General features: G+C 49.1%; 1 protein-coding gene across 2 annotated transcripts in view; it reads left to right on the top strand.

Annotated features, from left to right (window-relative positions):
- EPB41L5 (erythrocyte membrane protein band 4.1 like 5) overlaps nt 1-15,515 on the top strand; it is a 1,765,041-nt gene that overhangs the window by 879,120 nt on the left and 870,406 nt on the right. For both annotated transcript variants that reach the window (XM_069616748.1, XM_069616747.1), the window contains exons 13-14: nt 3,673-3,779; nt 4,178-4,205. In XM_069616748.1, coding sequence (XP_069472849.1) covers nt 3,673-3,779; nt 4,178-4,205 — 135 coding nt within the window. The remainder of the gene's footprint in view (nt 1-3,672; nt 3,780-4,177; nt 4,206-15,515) is intronic.

Genomic DNA, 15,515 nt, shown 5'->3' with positions numbered 1-15,515 from the left:
CCCGCTCATGCCCCACTCCCTCCTTTCCCCCGCTCATGCCCCGTGTCTCTCCCCTCCCCCCGCCCATGCCCCGTGTGTCTCTCCCTTCCCTCCCACACCCCGCTCATGCCCCGTGCGTCTCTCCTCTTCCCCCCACCCCTTGCTCATGCCCCGTGTCTCCCTCCTTTCCCCCACCCCCGCTCATGCGCCGTCTCTCCCCTTCCACTCATGCCCCATGTCTCTCCCCTACCCCTGCTCATGCCCCGTGTCTCTCTCCCCTTCTCCCACTCCCCGCTCATGCCCAGTGTCTCTCCCCTCCCCCCGCCCACGCCCCGTGTGTCTCTCCCTTTCCCCCACCCCCGGCTCATGCCCCGTGTCTCTCTCCCCTTCCCCCCGCTCATGCCCCGTGTCTCTCCCCTTCCTCCTCACCCCCCGCTCATGCCCCGTGTCTCTCTCCCCTTCCCCCCATCCCCGCTCATGCCCCGTGCGTCTCTCCCCTTCCCCCCACCCCCCGCTCATGCCCCGTGTCTCCCTCCTTCCCCCAGCCCTGCTCATGCCCCGTGTCTCTCCCCTGTTACCCCCCACCCCCCACTCATGCCCCGTGTGTCTCCCCTGTTCCCCCCAACCCCCGCTCATGCCCAGTGTGCCCTGTTCCCCCACCCCTGCTCATGACCTGTCTCCCCTGTTACCCCCACCCCCCGCTCATGCCACGTGTCTCCCTTGTGTTAACCCCCACCCCCCGCTCATGCCCCATGTCTCCCTCGTGTTACCCCCCACCCGCTGCTCATGCCCTGTGTCTCTCTCGTGTTCCCCCCACCCCTCGCTCATGCCCCGTGTGCCCTGTTCCCCCCACCCCGCTCATGCCCCGTGTGCCCTGTTTCCCCCACCCCCGCTCATGCCCCGTGTGCCCTGTTTCCCCCACCCCCGCTCATGCCCCGTGTGCCCTGTTTCCCCCACCCCCGCTCATGCCCGTGTGCCCTGTTTCCCCCACCCCCGCTCATGCCCCGTGTGCCCTGTTTCCCCCACCCCTGCTCATGCCCCGTGTGCCCTGTTTCCCCCCACCCCTGCTCATGCCCCGTGTGTGTCCCGTTTCCCCCACCCCCGCTCATGCCCCGTGTCTCCCCTGTTCCCCCCACCCCCGCTCATGCCCCGTGTCTCCCTCGTGTTCCTCCCCACCCCCCGCTCATGCCCCATGTCTCCCTCGTGTTCCTCCCCACCCCCCTGCTCATACCCCGTCGTGTCTCCCCTGTTCCCCCCTACCCGCTGCTCATGCCCCGTGTCTCTCTCGTGTTCCCCCCACCCCGCTCATGCCCCGTGTTTCCTTCCTTTTCCCCCACCCCCTGCTCATGCCCTGTTTGTGCCCTGTTCTCCCTCTCACCCCCCGCTCATGCCCTGTTGTTTTCTCTTTATACACCTCGCCTTCCCTTTCCATGGTGGCCATCTTGGTAAAAGATTTTCCTTCCTACAGGCGTCCCGGTGTAGGAAGGAAAATCTTTTTTTTTTGTTTTACCACCCGGGGTTCCCACTTTGAGGACCTTAGATGCTAGTGGTCTTCATCTATTGAAAAGGATGTTATGGTGACGTTGCACTAATAAAAACCTATGAAATTCAGTGAAAAAACTTTGTTAAAGGGACGTTATGGTTCCAAGTAAAACCGAAAAACCCTTGAAATTTGCCAGTTATGGTAAGCTAACCATAACTCGCGCCACCACCGTGCACTGCTAAGACTAACACCCAGGACACCAAAGATGACATCACAAATGTCATTGATGACATCACTGATGACATCACATGTCTGGCTCACTCTTTTTTTCTTTTGCTGACATATCTAGGCCACATGGTTTTCTAAACATTTAAACAGTTTTAAACTAAACATTTTATTTTATTTGTAGACATATCCTTCAAGTAGGTTCTTACAGTAATTCCCTTAGAGTCCAGTCACATCATATGAAACATATATACACGGGTAGACACAAACTTGAAAGACAACAATTCTTTTTGTGCATAAAGATAATCAATAGACTTATGAGCACTTTCTGATAGTTCTGTTCTGTTTTTTATGGCTGTACTTTTCCTGTATATGGTCCTATTTGTATACTTTGTACTCTCACTACTTTCCTTAGGGTCCAATCACATCAAGTGATACATATACATAGGGTAAACAGCAGCTTTGAAACAGAGCAATAATTTATTTGCATGAAAATAATCAGTTAAGTTATGAATTGTTTCTGCTACTACTTGTGCTTTTTTGCTAACTTCACTTTCCCTGTATATACCCATATTGGTATGTGTTCTTGTGTCTTTGTGTTTTATCTATAGTAATGCAATTATGTAATACATGTGTTTTTTTAGCTACTTATTACATATTTCACAGTACACAAAAATCTATTAAGAAAACAATTATCATTTCATTATTCAACATATTAACATTACGAATATTATATCTTCATCTTGTACGCTGCACACAATGTTATGTTTCTGTATGAGTAGCTTAGTATACTAGATAGAACCTCATAATAGAATGCTATTTATATCAATGCATCGTTCAATGCACTAATTAGGGTATATTTATTGCAATGATCCTTGACAATTGTTTCTCAAGATTATAATAAGAATCTCTTGTACACAAATTTCATGAAAATTACATACACATGTGATGTCATCAGTGATGTCATCAATGACATTTGTGATGTCATCTTTGATGTCCTGGGTGTTAGTCTTAGCAGTGCACGGTGGTGGCGCAAGTTATGGTTGCTTAGCTTACCATAACTGGCGAATTTCAAGGGTTTTTCGGTTTTACTTGGAACCATAACGTCCCTTAGACAAAGTTTTTTCACAGAATTTCATAGGTTTTTAGTAGCGCAACTTAACCATAACGACCATTTAACAAAGTTTTTTGACTGGAAAAAAAAAATATATATATATAATTGTAAATAGCTGAGAGTATAAACACTAAGGGCACTAGATTAGGAATATTCAGAATTCACTTTTTATGTGTAATCATTCGTTAATGTTTGTTTCTTGTTTCTAAATCAGTGGTTCATGTTGTTCTTTATGCATATTGAGTTGTATCCATAGTTCTCATTGTATACAAGTCAGTATTGTATGTCCAAAGCGGGGCTTGAAAACACTATGAGCAGTAATATTTGTACACCCAAGTTGTCTTTGAGACGTTAATATTACATGTTCTTATTACATTTTTGATGCTTAATACTTGTTATGGGCATAATAACATTTGAAAACAGACACCACTAATGTCTCAGACTGACCTATAGAGAAACAGATTCATTCTGAATCTTAAATAATGTTAGATTCATTCCCATGTGGGGACACCCAATCGGTTTATGACTGGATGCGAACAGAACAATTAAAAATACTGTGGTATCATGAATAGTTCTCACTTCCAGATTCTCTGGATAACTTCGGTAAATGCAGAAGCCCCAATAGATTTTCTCTCTGCATATGCTCCCAATTGATTTTTGTAATCTCTTTAGAAAAGACCTTTGAGTGACTGTTTGTGAACACTTTTGTGAAGAGTATAGGTAATGTCTTAAGTTTGTCTTGCGAGTACATTTCTTCAAGCTGCAATCACTACTATAGGTCATTCCCAATTCGAGGGAATGATGCCTTGCATTTCATGCAAATCTTTGTTTTTTGTGTACTGATCAGCTTTCCTTTTCCTTTTATAATTAGTGGTAAAACAGAATATCAGACCACGAAGTCCAGTAAAACCAGGCGGTCGGCCACATTTGAAAGAAGACCCAGTAAGCGGTATTCCCGGAGGACACTGCAAATGAAAGGTAGTGTTCCATACCAGAATTTGACGCTTTATTTGCATTTGATTCCTGGTGTTCTCCTTTAAAGTGCTGACCTGAAATTGGTGTCTTGTTGTACTACAGGGGGTTTTGTGTTGCACAATGCAATTATTTGGGTCTGTGGTCTCTCACAATAAGATGCGATCCCAGCTCCTCTGGCTATGCTGCAGCAATTGTGACATCACTTGTTCATGGCATAAGCGATTAGAAGTGATATGCATCATCCCAACTTGCTTATAAAACAATAACCATTTGTACATTTAGTATATTTATTTATTAAAATGTTTCTATTTTAAAGGCAGTGCCTCCACTTCTTGATGCAGTGATTTGTTAGAAGCCAAAGCGATTAAGTGACATTTTAATGTGTTTTTTCTTTTTTGCAGCACATACAGCAAGACCAGACGTGGCAAGGTATTTATTAATTAGGCTTTTTGTAAAGCACACACGTGAACACTTCAAAGAATGAAGATGTGTAATGTGCATGTGCTTCAGTTGGTTTTCCATGCTGGGATAAAATAATGTGCTGCTGTCTTCAATATAGCTGATTGTAATCAGAAAAAGTAGTAATCAACATAAATCGAATACATAAATGAACAGATGTTGCCTGCACGTTAGTGCTGTTTTGTGTTTTTGTGCAAAGAGGCCAACCAAATGAGACAAATGACACGGATGTTAGGGGGGTTTTCCCAAAGTCTTACTGGCAGTAAGACTTTAGTAAACTATCCCAGTGGTTTATAGATCCCCAAATCTTACTATCAGTCTGTACTAGCTCAGGACCTTTGAAGAGTGGCAGAGCAGGCTGGCTCATCTTAAGAGTAATATATGAGCTGTAGGTAAGTACACTGAATCTTAGCTAGATGGGCACAACGAAGAAGCACTTACACGCATAGTTATAAAGGGCACTTTCACTTTTGTGTTTGTTCACGGTTACATTTGTAGCAATGTTAGAATGGGAAAAGACAATGTTATTGTATTATCGGTTAGTGTGCACTCATGCGGTTTTCAGCGGTTTATACGGTAATACATTTATTCTGCAAACACATAGTAAAGTCACTTAAAGGGCCGAAAATAGTTAGTGTAGCATGAGCTTAGTTCAAGGTTCTAGAGACGATTTCTTTGCCTAGTCATTCTTTTAAGTCCCAAAACGTAACCCTAGCTAAAGGCAGTTTGGAAAGGACTTGAAGTCTAGACAAGCAGCGAATAATGAAGTGTTCCTGTGGATTTCTTCCAGTGTCTAGCGTTATTGAAGCAGCAAGTTAAGAACGAACAAGGGAGACCTTAAAACAGACTTGCAAAGGGGACACAAGCAGCGGCTTGAGTCGGAGGTAAGAGGGGGGTTGCCATGGACAATGCTACATGCCGCTTGGAAACGACTTCTTGGAATCGGATAAGCAATAAATTCTTCCCCACAGGACCTTAGGTTAGAAGAAAATGTTCGTGCTGGATGCTACATGATGTTGCAGCTCTGTACCCGACCTCTGGATTCCTTGGTCTGATGACTGAAGGCAGGACAATGGACTGGATCTCTCAGCAGCAGTGTCGTGGGAGGACCTGTTGCACGATTTTCAGCAACTTCTTGGGTCACCCTGCGGTTTTGGTGCCTTTTCTGCAGCACCAAGTAAGGACATGGATTGCCCGGTCAGTCTTCTTCGCTTCCTGCAGTCCCACATTATGGTGAGGGCGTCTGGGCGAGATGGATCTGATTTCTGGAGTGGCCTTACAGTTCAGCAAAGATTTGAACGGATTCGGGCGTTCCATGATGATGCACTTGAAATGGGCAACAGGTCTCCTGTTATTGGGGTTCCGCAGCTCTGGAAACTCAAAGGACCTTGGGAGATGGCTCAAAACAAAGTTAATCTTGGGACTGGTTGTCACTCAAAAAATTGGATAGGACTGCAGTTTTCGCTTCATGGTGTTGCAAAGGGGTTGCAGGCGTCTCGGTTGTCTTCTTAGCTTAGTTCAGTTTCCAGTGGTCGTCTTGCTTTTCACACCAGGAGCCACACCTTTTATACAGTTCCAACACTCACTCCTCTGCAATCTTCCTCAGCAGTTGACGGAGAGGGGCGTTTGGCTGTCCAGTCAGGACAGCCAGATCCCCAGTCTGGCTGGTCCCATTCAGGCACTCTTGCAGACAAAGGACAGGGGGGTGGGAAACTCCTCCCCCACTTCCTGCCTGCCCAGACACTCAGGAGCCTAGGCGGGGATACCTAAGGGTTCCTGCCAAAGGCAGAGCACACAAACAGGCCTCCCCCTCCCAAAATGGTAGAAGGGCTAACAAAGAACAACCACGCTAGTAATGGTGAAAAAAGAAGGTAGGCCCAAGTTGGTACTTGGGCGCCCCTGTTGTGCACTACCGGGGCTATGGACATATCCTGCCGTAGAAAAATTACACAATCGTTGGTAGAACACATCCACTGCCACTAGCCATAACTAGGAGATTGTCCATGTGACTAAAAAGTCACAGGAGCAGAGAGAAGGGGGATACTAGGTATTCCTTTGACACTCCACATAAGGTGGTGTGTGCCAATATCTGACTATTTAGTTTTTGGAGAGAGAGTATCTCTATCCTTATGAACTGTAGTTACTCTCGGATGAAGAATCTTAGAGGGCCCTAGGGGTCCCCAGCAGCACTGCCCATAAGGAGCTGTGTGCTGCAATAGTAAAATACAGGTGCCTTTTAAGAGTTATGGAGTAAAATAGACTCCATAGGACAGTTATAATACAAACAATAGAGTTCCAGGGGGGCGTGGCTAACAGCCATGTGAAGTGGACGCACTAACTTGGAGCTCCTGTCGATCCTACAGAGAAGCTCTGTTTAACATCCCTAACAAGCGTGAAACAGCCAAAAATACGTGAACAATGGCAAGAAGCATCTGAGAAGTAGTGGGCCGGGAGAAAAGCCTGGAAGCATCACCCGATCTGAGTTGCACCGTATAGTCGAAGTGCAGAGATGCACGATTTAGTAAAGAAGATGGCGGAGCGAGGAGGGAGAAGAGGGTCGGTGACCGCTGCTGTAAAGGAGAAGTTGGGTCCCGGGCTAAGGAAGAGAGGCGACCGACCGGAAGTCCCGACTAGGGTGAGAAACGAACTCAGAGTGCATTTACAGTGTGGAAAGAGGCAGGTGGCAGTACACGGCACAGTGCAGAGGACAAAGGAACCTGCGGGCCGAAGTACAGAGTTGCCAAACTGTGGAAGCAACAGCACGAGCTGCGCTGCGACGAGAGCAGGTGGACAAGGAAGCGCCCCCGAAGCAGTCGGACAGACAGGACCAGGCGGTTTTTCCTGTCTGATGGGGACAAGAAGTACACCGCTGCCATCAGACTTGAGGAGTCAAGCTGTGGGGTGAGGGAGAAGACAAGTGTCCCCCCTGGAAGTGACTGAGGCGACAGCAGAGAAGGAGAGGGCTGTGCAGAGATGAGAAAGGATGCTGGGACACACCGGAGAAAGCGGTAAGGAGTGGGGGGGGGGGGTCAGCGCAAATCGCAATCTTGCTAACTCCACCTGAAGGCGTAGAAGGAATCCACCCCTGGGAAGCATTGGGTCGTGAAGGCATGTCTGGACTCTGGTTAGAGAGCGAGGAATATAACGAACAGAGAGGGCAGATGGAGGCCATGATAGACTGTGAGCAAAGACGTTCCTAGCAAGAGGGGCACCCATAGGCCCCAAACAGACACCCAGCATAGCAATTACAAATAACACTGCAGTGGACTGTGCACACTGACACTGGTTCCAGAAGGGACAACACACTGTGGAGTAGGGGACCTTCCCCCATCAAACCAAAGTTTCAGACTGAGAGAACGGAAGATAAACCCACAGTCATAAGATTAGACACCAGAGGAGATGGGTCACTACGAAAGCAACAGAGGCAAGACACACGAGAAGGCTCCCAGGGAATAGACTCCCACACGACGCCATAACTAAAGTGAAGGCTGGGTGTGGAACACCCAGAATTGCAGACCCTGGGTAGGGGACAGCAGTCACCATGATTGCACGGAGGCAGAAGTGAACTGGAAGCCTTTGAACTGCCCGGAAGAAGGAGAAACTTAAAGGTGATGCAGTAAGTGGGAGGGCCAATCTAACAGGCCAGGCAGTCTTCAGGCTTCCCTCTACCCTGGCTCAAGGAACCTGTTGGGGAGAATTCTCAGTAATGTGCTAATTCGTCTCTACCTTAGACACCCGCAGCTCTTTTAATGGACTATAGGACTTTTTTCATTTTTACCTGGAGAGAGAGAGATCCTTTTTCCCACTCTCTCGTATTTTAATGTGATTTTTACTCTGCTTTTCTTTTGGTTTTGGAGTCTGACAAACTCCATAGGCATCTTTTTACATTGTGTCACACAGCACATTCAGTGCAGTGGCACTGGGAAGTCTTTCAGATTTCCCCAAAGTTTTAAATACCTTTCTCTTCGATAACTACTGTTTCCAAGAGCAGTAAAGTTAAATTGACTTTACTTACCATTGTACATTTCTAGACACAGCGCACACTATCTTACAATAGGGTGCTGGAGGGGTTACATAGTATCCCCTTTGTCCAGCTTCTCATGTAACATTTTTGTTACCCTTTCCTCAATGAATGGCTGGTGGCAGTGGTTTACTTTTTACTACCATGGTGTGTCTTTACCGCGGGCTGCGTTCGCAGCTGCAGCAAAGCACCATTGGGTGCCATTCTTGTCAAAATGGCCCGGTCTTTTTTCGCCATTTCTTTGTGGAAAGGTCCTTCTTGAGATTTACTCTGTACACCAAGTCAGGTTTGGTCCCTTTGTTCATTTTGTCTTTGGCGGGATTCACGAGTGAAGCCCGCCTCTGGCTACATGGTGTCTGGTGGGGGCAGGAAGTGAGGGAGGTGCCCGAAACTCCCTGTGCTTAGTCTCCTAGGAGACAGGAATGCACTCCTAGGCGATTGGCCGGCTGGCTGTCCGGCAAGGACAGCCACCCTGCTGGGTGATTGACAGCCAGGCTGGAATGAATGGGAGAAACCTGCGAGTGGATCAAATGGATGGAGTAGATGGATCGAATGGATGGAGTAGATGGATCGAATGGATGGAGTGGATCGAATGGATGGAGTGCATCGAGGTGGGTGGAATTGGTGTAATGGATGAAATGGATGGAATTGGTGTAATGGATGGGATGGATAGAGCTGATGGAATAGATGAGATAGATGGATTGGATGGCATTGATGTAATGAATAAAATGGATGGAATGGATAGAGTGGATAGAATAAATGGATGGGGTGGATGGATGGATGGAATGGATAGAGTGGATAGAATAAAAGGATGGGGTGGATGGAACAAATGGAACGGGTGAAACTGGTGAAACGGCCAGTTGAACTGTGAACATTAGCCTGCGCCAGACCCTGACAGGAATGTGAGCGTTGGCCTGAGTCGGTTTTGTAAGCAGATGCGAATGTAGGCATGTCCCACACTTGGGTGGAGCAGTAAACTTTAATCTGAGTCGCATCTGGATAGAAATATGAATGTAAATGTTAACTCGTGTATCACTGTATACCTTGCCTTCCTGTTACCATGTTGTTGCTATATATATATCCTTTCCCCCTAGCCCCCTGTCCATGTGTCGCTATGTTCCCGCTATCCTGTTCATGTGCCTGGTCTCAGGGGTTTTAAAGATGATCATATCACAATCACTACGGTCACTCTCTACTATACACCATCATTCAACTAGAACACATCTATACCCCTGATTAATTCGGCCTAGCCGTTCACATACGAATACTACCCGATGAACTCCTCATCACCCTAATAAAACGCAGCTAGCCGAGCACATTCCGGCCTAGTCGCTCACATATGCGTCCTTCAGGCCTAACGCAGCCAGAGCCCTGTCTGGGCGTCTACCCACAAGACTGCACACATCCAACTTGTATCTCCAGCACCACACCTATCGCTAGGATGCAGCTACCACCAGGCAATTACATCAGCTGCACGCATATCTGGTGCACCCACACACCCTATGACACTATCTCTATCTACTGACCAGAACTACGGTTCCCAAGGGCGTTCAACCTACCAGCGCTTTGAGGTCATGCCAATGATATATAGAGCGCTTAATAAATGCCAACTAACATAACATAACATAAAAGGTGAGGCTTTTTGGCTTGGAAGGCAGTCGACCACTGGACGAAGGAATACGAAGAGAACTTGGAAGAGACGCCTGCTGCAACTCCTGGACCGTTGGTTTGCCCGGTGAAGCCCTGCTGCTGTGCTGAAACTCCAAATTCATATTAACAGAGAAGCCCTTGCAAAGCGGACGTCTCCCTTTGTGTTTGTGGGACCAATCCACTCCAAAGTAAGCCACCTGGACATCCGTTTCGAAGCTGGTTGAATTTCCACAGAGTTGCTGCTGGAACCGAAACGCCAGGGAGAGGAACACCAGATTGTGTGCGTTGCTTTTAAGCTGGCCAAGAGCTCCAGGAAGATCCTCCGGACTCCCTGGAAGCAGGACTGACCGAACCTAAGCCACCTTAGAGTGCTGGACCCCAGATGCAAGGAAAGCCCATCTCAACAGCCAGGAATTGCGGTGATGCTGTTTGCGTTAGACGCAAGGAGCTGAAACACTGAATTGCCACTTGTTTGAAGATTGCTGGTTGCTGTCGCTAACTGTCCCATTGCAGTGCAGGAGTCCCCAGAAGTCTTCCCTCTTGTCCCCACGACTGAGGCCCAGAAATACCAGGATCTGCAGATCTGCACAGGAACAGAAGTCATCTGCACCATTTTCTTCTAACTAAAAGTACTGTAAAGTCTAAGAACTTACCTCTTGTTGTAGATTTGTTTCTACTCTTCACAAGTCTAACAGCTTGTGGCCCTACAATGATTGGGTGTGGCATCCCAAATGGGTGCTTACTGATTTAAGCTCTGATTTAAGCTCTAAGAGTCTGTATTTTGAAGGTATTTGTGTTTCTAGAATATTGCTCCTTTCTAAAGAAGGCTTATATAAATGACCGGTAAATAAATGATTTAGTTGCTGATGTTGTTGTGCACCTTAACCTAACTGAACCTGCATGCAAAAAAGAAATAAGGGGGGACAGCAGAGACCAACATCACCGGCAGGTGGGGAGACCACGCTGAATATCTGAGAGGCCTGATAGCTTGCAGCAAAAGAGCCACAGGTCAGGAAGGGAGGTCACATACAGTGTTGGCCCGAGGTTCCAAAGATACTCAAAACCAACGCACGTGGCAAGGTGGAACTGGACAGGAACCTATACAGAAGCGGCCCTGAACGATTAGACTCGGCACGCTCTAAAACGACAAGTTGGGGCCACTCAGGAAGCTAATACTCTGACCCCGACGTACCATAAGAGACCGAGAACTGGCAGCTGCAGGAAGAGAGCAACCTCTTGGGAACAGGTGTGCGCAGGGGACACCGTAAAACAAGCAATACACAATGGCGACCAAGAGTAATAAGACTAAGCACGAGCAATCCACACGGGAAACCTTTACAGAAGTCCCACCCAGTCGCCAGGAAGGAGGAAGTGGGGACAAAGAGAAGGAACAGGTAACCAAACTACCCCCTCCCCATGCCAGCGGACATGGCGGATGTTGGGAATCAACGGATCCTTGAGGCCATCGCAGCGCTACAAGCCATGTTGGAAGTCAAGATAGATGCTGTGGGCATAGACGTAGGTCTGTTATGGCAAGATGTCTGTGCCATAGCAGTGCGCGCTGGGAAGCTGGAAGAGCAAGTCAAAGAAAACATGGAAGTAAGGACAAGAATGACCAAGGACATAAACATCCTCCTACAGAAGGTCAAGCTACTAGAAGACCGATCAGAGGAGGCAGAAGGTCGGGCACTTAGAAACATCAGAATCGTGGGGCTGCATGAAGGATCTGAAGGGTCGGATCCAACCACTTGTATTGAAAACATGTTGCTCCAAGAGATAGGGGCGAGAGACCTCACGCAAGGGTTTACGATTGAAAGAGCACATCATTCCCTGATCAGACTGCCACCAAGACTTGTGATAGCTAAGGTGTTGAACTATAGGGGCCGAGAGAAGATCTTGGCCTTCTCTAGGTCGGGAGGCACGATCTAAAGGGCATCAGCAAAGATCTCGGTATACCCTGAATACACCTTTCAAGTTCAGAAAAGGAGGGCCCTATACATCATGACGAAAGCCAGGCTCAGGAAGGCGGGCCTAAAATACATGCTACTATATCCAGTGAAACTAAAGGTGATCTATAATGGCAAAGTCCTATTCTTCGAGACCCCAACAGAAGCGCAGGAGTGGATGGACAGTGCTCAAATACCAGAAACTGTGGAACAGGACCAACGTACCTAGGCAAGAACGAGAGCTCTCAGAGTGGACTGCTACACCAGTACTGAGAATTAACAAATGTGTATACCTGTGCGAAGGTGGGCTCAGGCTAGACGGCATAGGAGTTGAAAGTAATACAGAAGCTATACGATAGGTTTCAAGGTTGTGGGAGCAAAATGGAGAGTTGCCGAAACCCAGTACAGGGCCCGCCCGTAGGGCACCAGGAGACTGGTCTAGAGACCAGGTTGAATGGAGCGGAAGCGGGATAGTCCTAGCATGCTTAGCGTTGCTGGACAAGTTAGGTTTATAGTTTAATTGGAATGGGGTTGGGGAGGCAGAGGAAGGGAGAAGAGCCTAGCATACATGATCACACGCTGCATCAAACTCCTATTGAGGCTGGTGACTGGCTGGCGGCCTCATTGATACCCGAGACATCGTACGATAATGGCTGCTACTGTTAGAATCATGATGTGGAATGTCAGAGGGCTTAATAACTGTGAAACGGAGCAGAGTGAACATGTTTATTAAAAGGAATAAAGTAGGGATACCATTGTTACAGGAAACCCACTTAGATGCACAAAAACAGAAGAACCTGGCAGTGGCGTGGGGAGGGGTGAAGGTGTGCTCCACACACTGAACGTATGCGAGAGGGGGGGGCTCATTTGGGTGAACCCCGCTATAACATTCAAAGTGTTGACAGTAAGGTCAGACAATGAGGGTTGGTAATGTTACACTGGGTGATGGGAAACTGGGAGGTTTGTATTGTAAACACTTATGCCCCAAACCATGATGCAACTGTGTTTTTCAGATCATTGTATGCACGGTTGGGACCCTACAGGGAAGGAAGATTGAGGGGATCTTAATTGTACACTGGACCCAAACGTGCACAGATCAGACGAGAAATACAAACTGATGTCTCCACCGGCCAAGTTGTTAAACTCGCTCTTGAAGCACTTCCAACTACGAGATCTATGGTGGGTAACAAACGGGGAAGAAAGAGAATACTCAAATTCTCCAGCATGGGGTCTGGCATGGATTCACATGCTCATGAATATTCCCCGTCGTCAGGCCGGGAATCCTTGGTAAAGAAAAAAATCAGTATCAGTTTCGTTTCTGCTCTCTTTCTTAGTAGTAACCAATCGCTGATCTCTGGGTCATACTGCCCCCAGTCAATGACTGCCCTCTACCTAAGCCCCTCCCCTGGCAGCCATCCTCAGATTTTTACCGCACGTTCAAGTGTTGGGAGTCCTCGTGCTTTAGCTCTCGAGCTTTTACTGCGTTTTCACGCTTTTTCAGGAGATTTTTCTCATTTTTTCGGTTAATCGATCCTCAAGCTCCACCGTTTCTACTTCCGATAACGGGGACCCGTTTCGGAATTCTTCTACGCCCCTCAAGGGTGAAGTTTTCGTCGAGTTATGCTTCTTGGAGGAATCCAGAAGATCTGTGGCCTACCTCAACGGACATGGCCCAGGACAAGGGAAGCTCAACGCCCGAACAAGAGCTGCCCAGGATGCGGATTGCAAAATGTTTTCAAGGGGGAAGAGCATTCGAGATGTCTCTACTGCCTTCATGAGGACAAGACGCACGTGGAGAAGGACTGTGCATTCTGCAAGAACCTGTCGGAATGGACCAAGCAAGATAGTCGTTCCCGCCTCGCCACCTGGCTGGAGAAGGGCACAGCAGGTGAGAAGGCGAAGAAAAAGTTTGAGAGGTCTTCTAAATCCTGTGAGGGCGCCCCGGTGACGGGGGCCCAACAGAAGGCCAAGCACCGTGAGTCTGCGGGCAGCGGGGGCGCCGAAAGGTCAGGCTCCTCGGCTGCCAGGCAGGGCGCGACTTCCCTGGCACGATTCACCACGAGCCAGCGCTCTGGTTCGGGGAAGAGGAAGTCCGAGAACCCGGGTAAGCTTCTGGAGAGGCCCCGGTCGATCTCGAAGGGAGTCGAGGGGGAGCGAGGCGATGACCCTCCCCCCAAAGCGAAGGTCCAGGACGCACCTAAGGTAGTGAGGGCCTTGATCCAACCAAGGTTGTCGCAGCGGCCCTGGCGAAGCCGGCAGAGGCTACGCCATTGGAGGTGGCCTCGCGGCCCAGAGTTTCCCTGCCACTGCAGAGGGAATCCTCTTTCCAGACCATCGTTAAGACCCCCGTGAAGACCCTGGCGGAAAAAGAGGGGGGGGGAGTGGCCATTACGGACTCGGATTCAGCCTCCGAGGAGGATCCGGTGGAAACCGTGAAAGGCCTCAGCGAGAGGTTCATAGGCCTCAACGAGAGGTTCGAGAAGGTTCGATCCCAGGGGAAGGTTCCCGCTGATGTGATCGAATATAGCAACGATGGCGACGACTAGGGCCCAGTGGAGCAGCCATCCCGTCCATCGCAGCCATTACCCGAGCCCCAGGATAGCTCGGCGGCCATTTTGTTAGCGATACAATCCTTATGTGCGGAGATGAGGACAAGGTTACCACGGACCCCGACTGAGGATCCAGAACCAGGACCGTCGGGAAGCCCTCTGAACAAGCGAAGGAGAGTCCACCCCGCTCCGCCCTTCGTGCCTGCGAGGCATGTGGACCCCTCATCCCCCTCGCCGGACCCTCGGGAGGATACGGCGATGGATACAGTGACGGGGACGGACGACAACGGTGGCGATGATACAACGGACATCCCGTCATCACCCTGCCCCCCCCCACCCCCCTCGGGCCTCTCCGCCCGACGAAATTGGCTTTTTTCATGCCATGATAGCCAGGGCATCCGAGCTCTTCCAGCTCTGCCCCGAGGAACAGAAAAAGGAAGGTTTTCTTTACCAACGACGAGAGGCCAAGAGAAAGACGGTCCTCGCAGTGCCGTTGCTCGACTACATCTGGGACGAGGGGCTGGCTATCCTCAAGAACCCTTCCACGACACCTGCCAAGAGGGATAGGTATGAGAAGAAGTACTGGGTCCCCGATGCCGCCCCCTTGTGCCTCAGGGCCCAGCCCACACCGGACTCTGTCGTCTCGACACCGGCCAAGAAGAAAGCAGCGGGTGCGGCGGCTTCAACTTCCACTTTCCCGCCGGACAGCGAGGGCAAGAAGTTGGACTCCATGGGATGATGGCGGCAACAACGATTAAGGCGGCCAATGCCTTCGCGATTGTGGTCCGTTACGACATGGAGCTTTGGTTCAAGATAGCTCCTCTGCTAGACTTCCTACCGGACGACAAGAGGGCGGAGGCCCTACAGATTCTGCAGGAAGGTGAGGTGGCGTCGGATCACGCCATAACGGTGGCAATGGACATTGCCGATACCGGATTTCGCCAACTGGGCAACGGGGTTTGCCTCAGACGACGAGGATGGCTCAAGGCAACAGACTTTCGCTAGGACGTCCAGACCAGAGTGTTGGACATGCCGTTCGACGGCAACAACCTGTTTGGAAAGACGGTGATTGAGTCCCTCCAGGCCATCAAGACAGACACGGAAACAGCCTGAG

The sequence above is a fragment of the Ambystoma mexicanum genome, chromosome 9 (genome assembly GCF_040938575.1).
Source record: "Ambystoma mexicanum isolate Mex_15411 chromosome 9, UKY_AmexF1_1, whole genome shotgun sequence".
NCBI classification, from domain to species: Eukaryota; Metazoa; Chordata; class Amphibia; order Caudata; family Ambystomatidae; genus Ambystoma; species Ambystoma mexicanum.
This window is presented reverse-complemented; position numbering and strand designations above follow the sequence as displayed.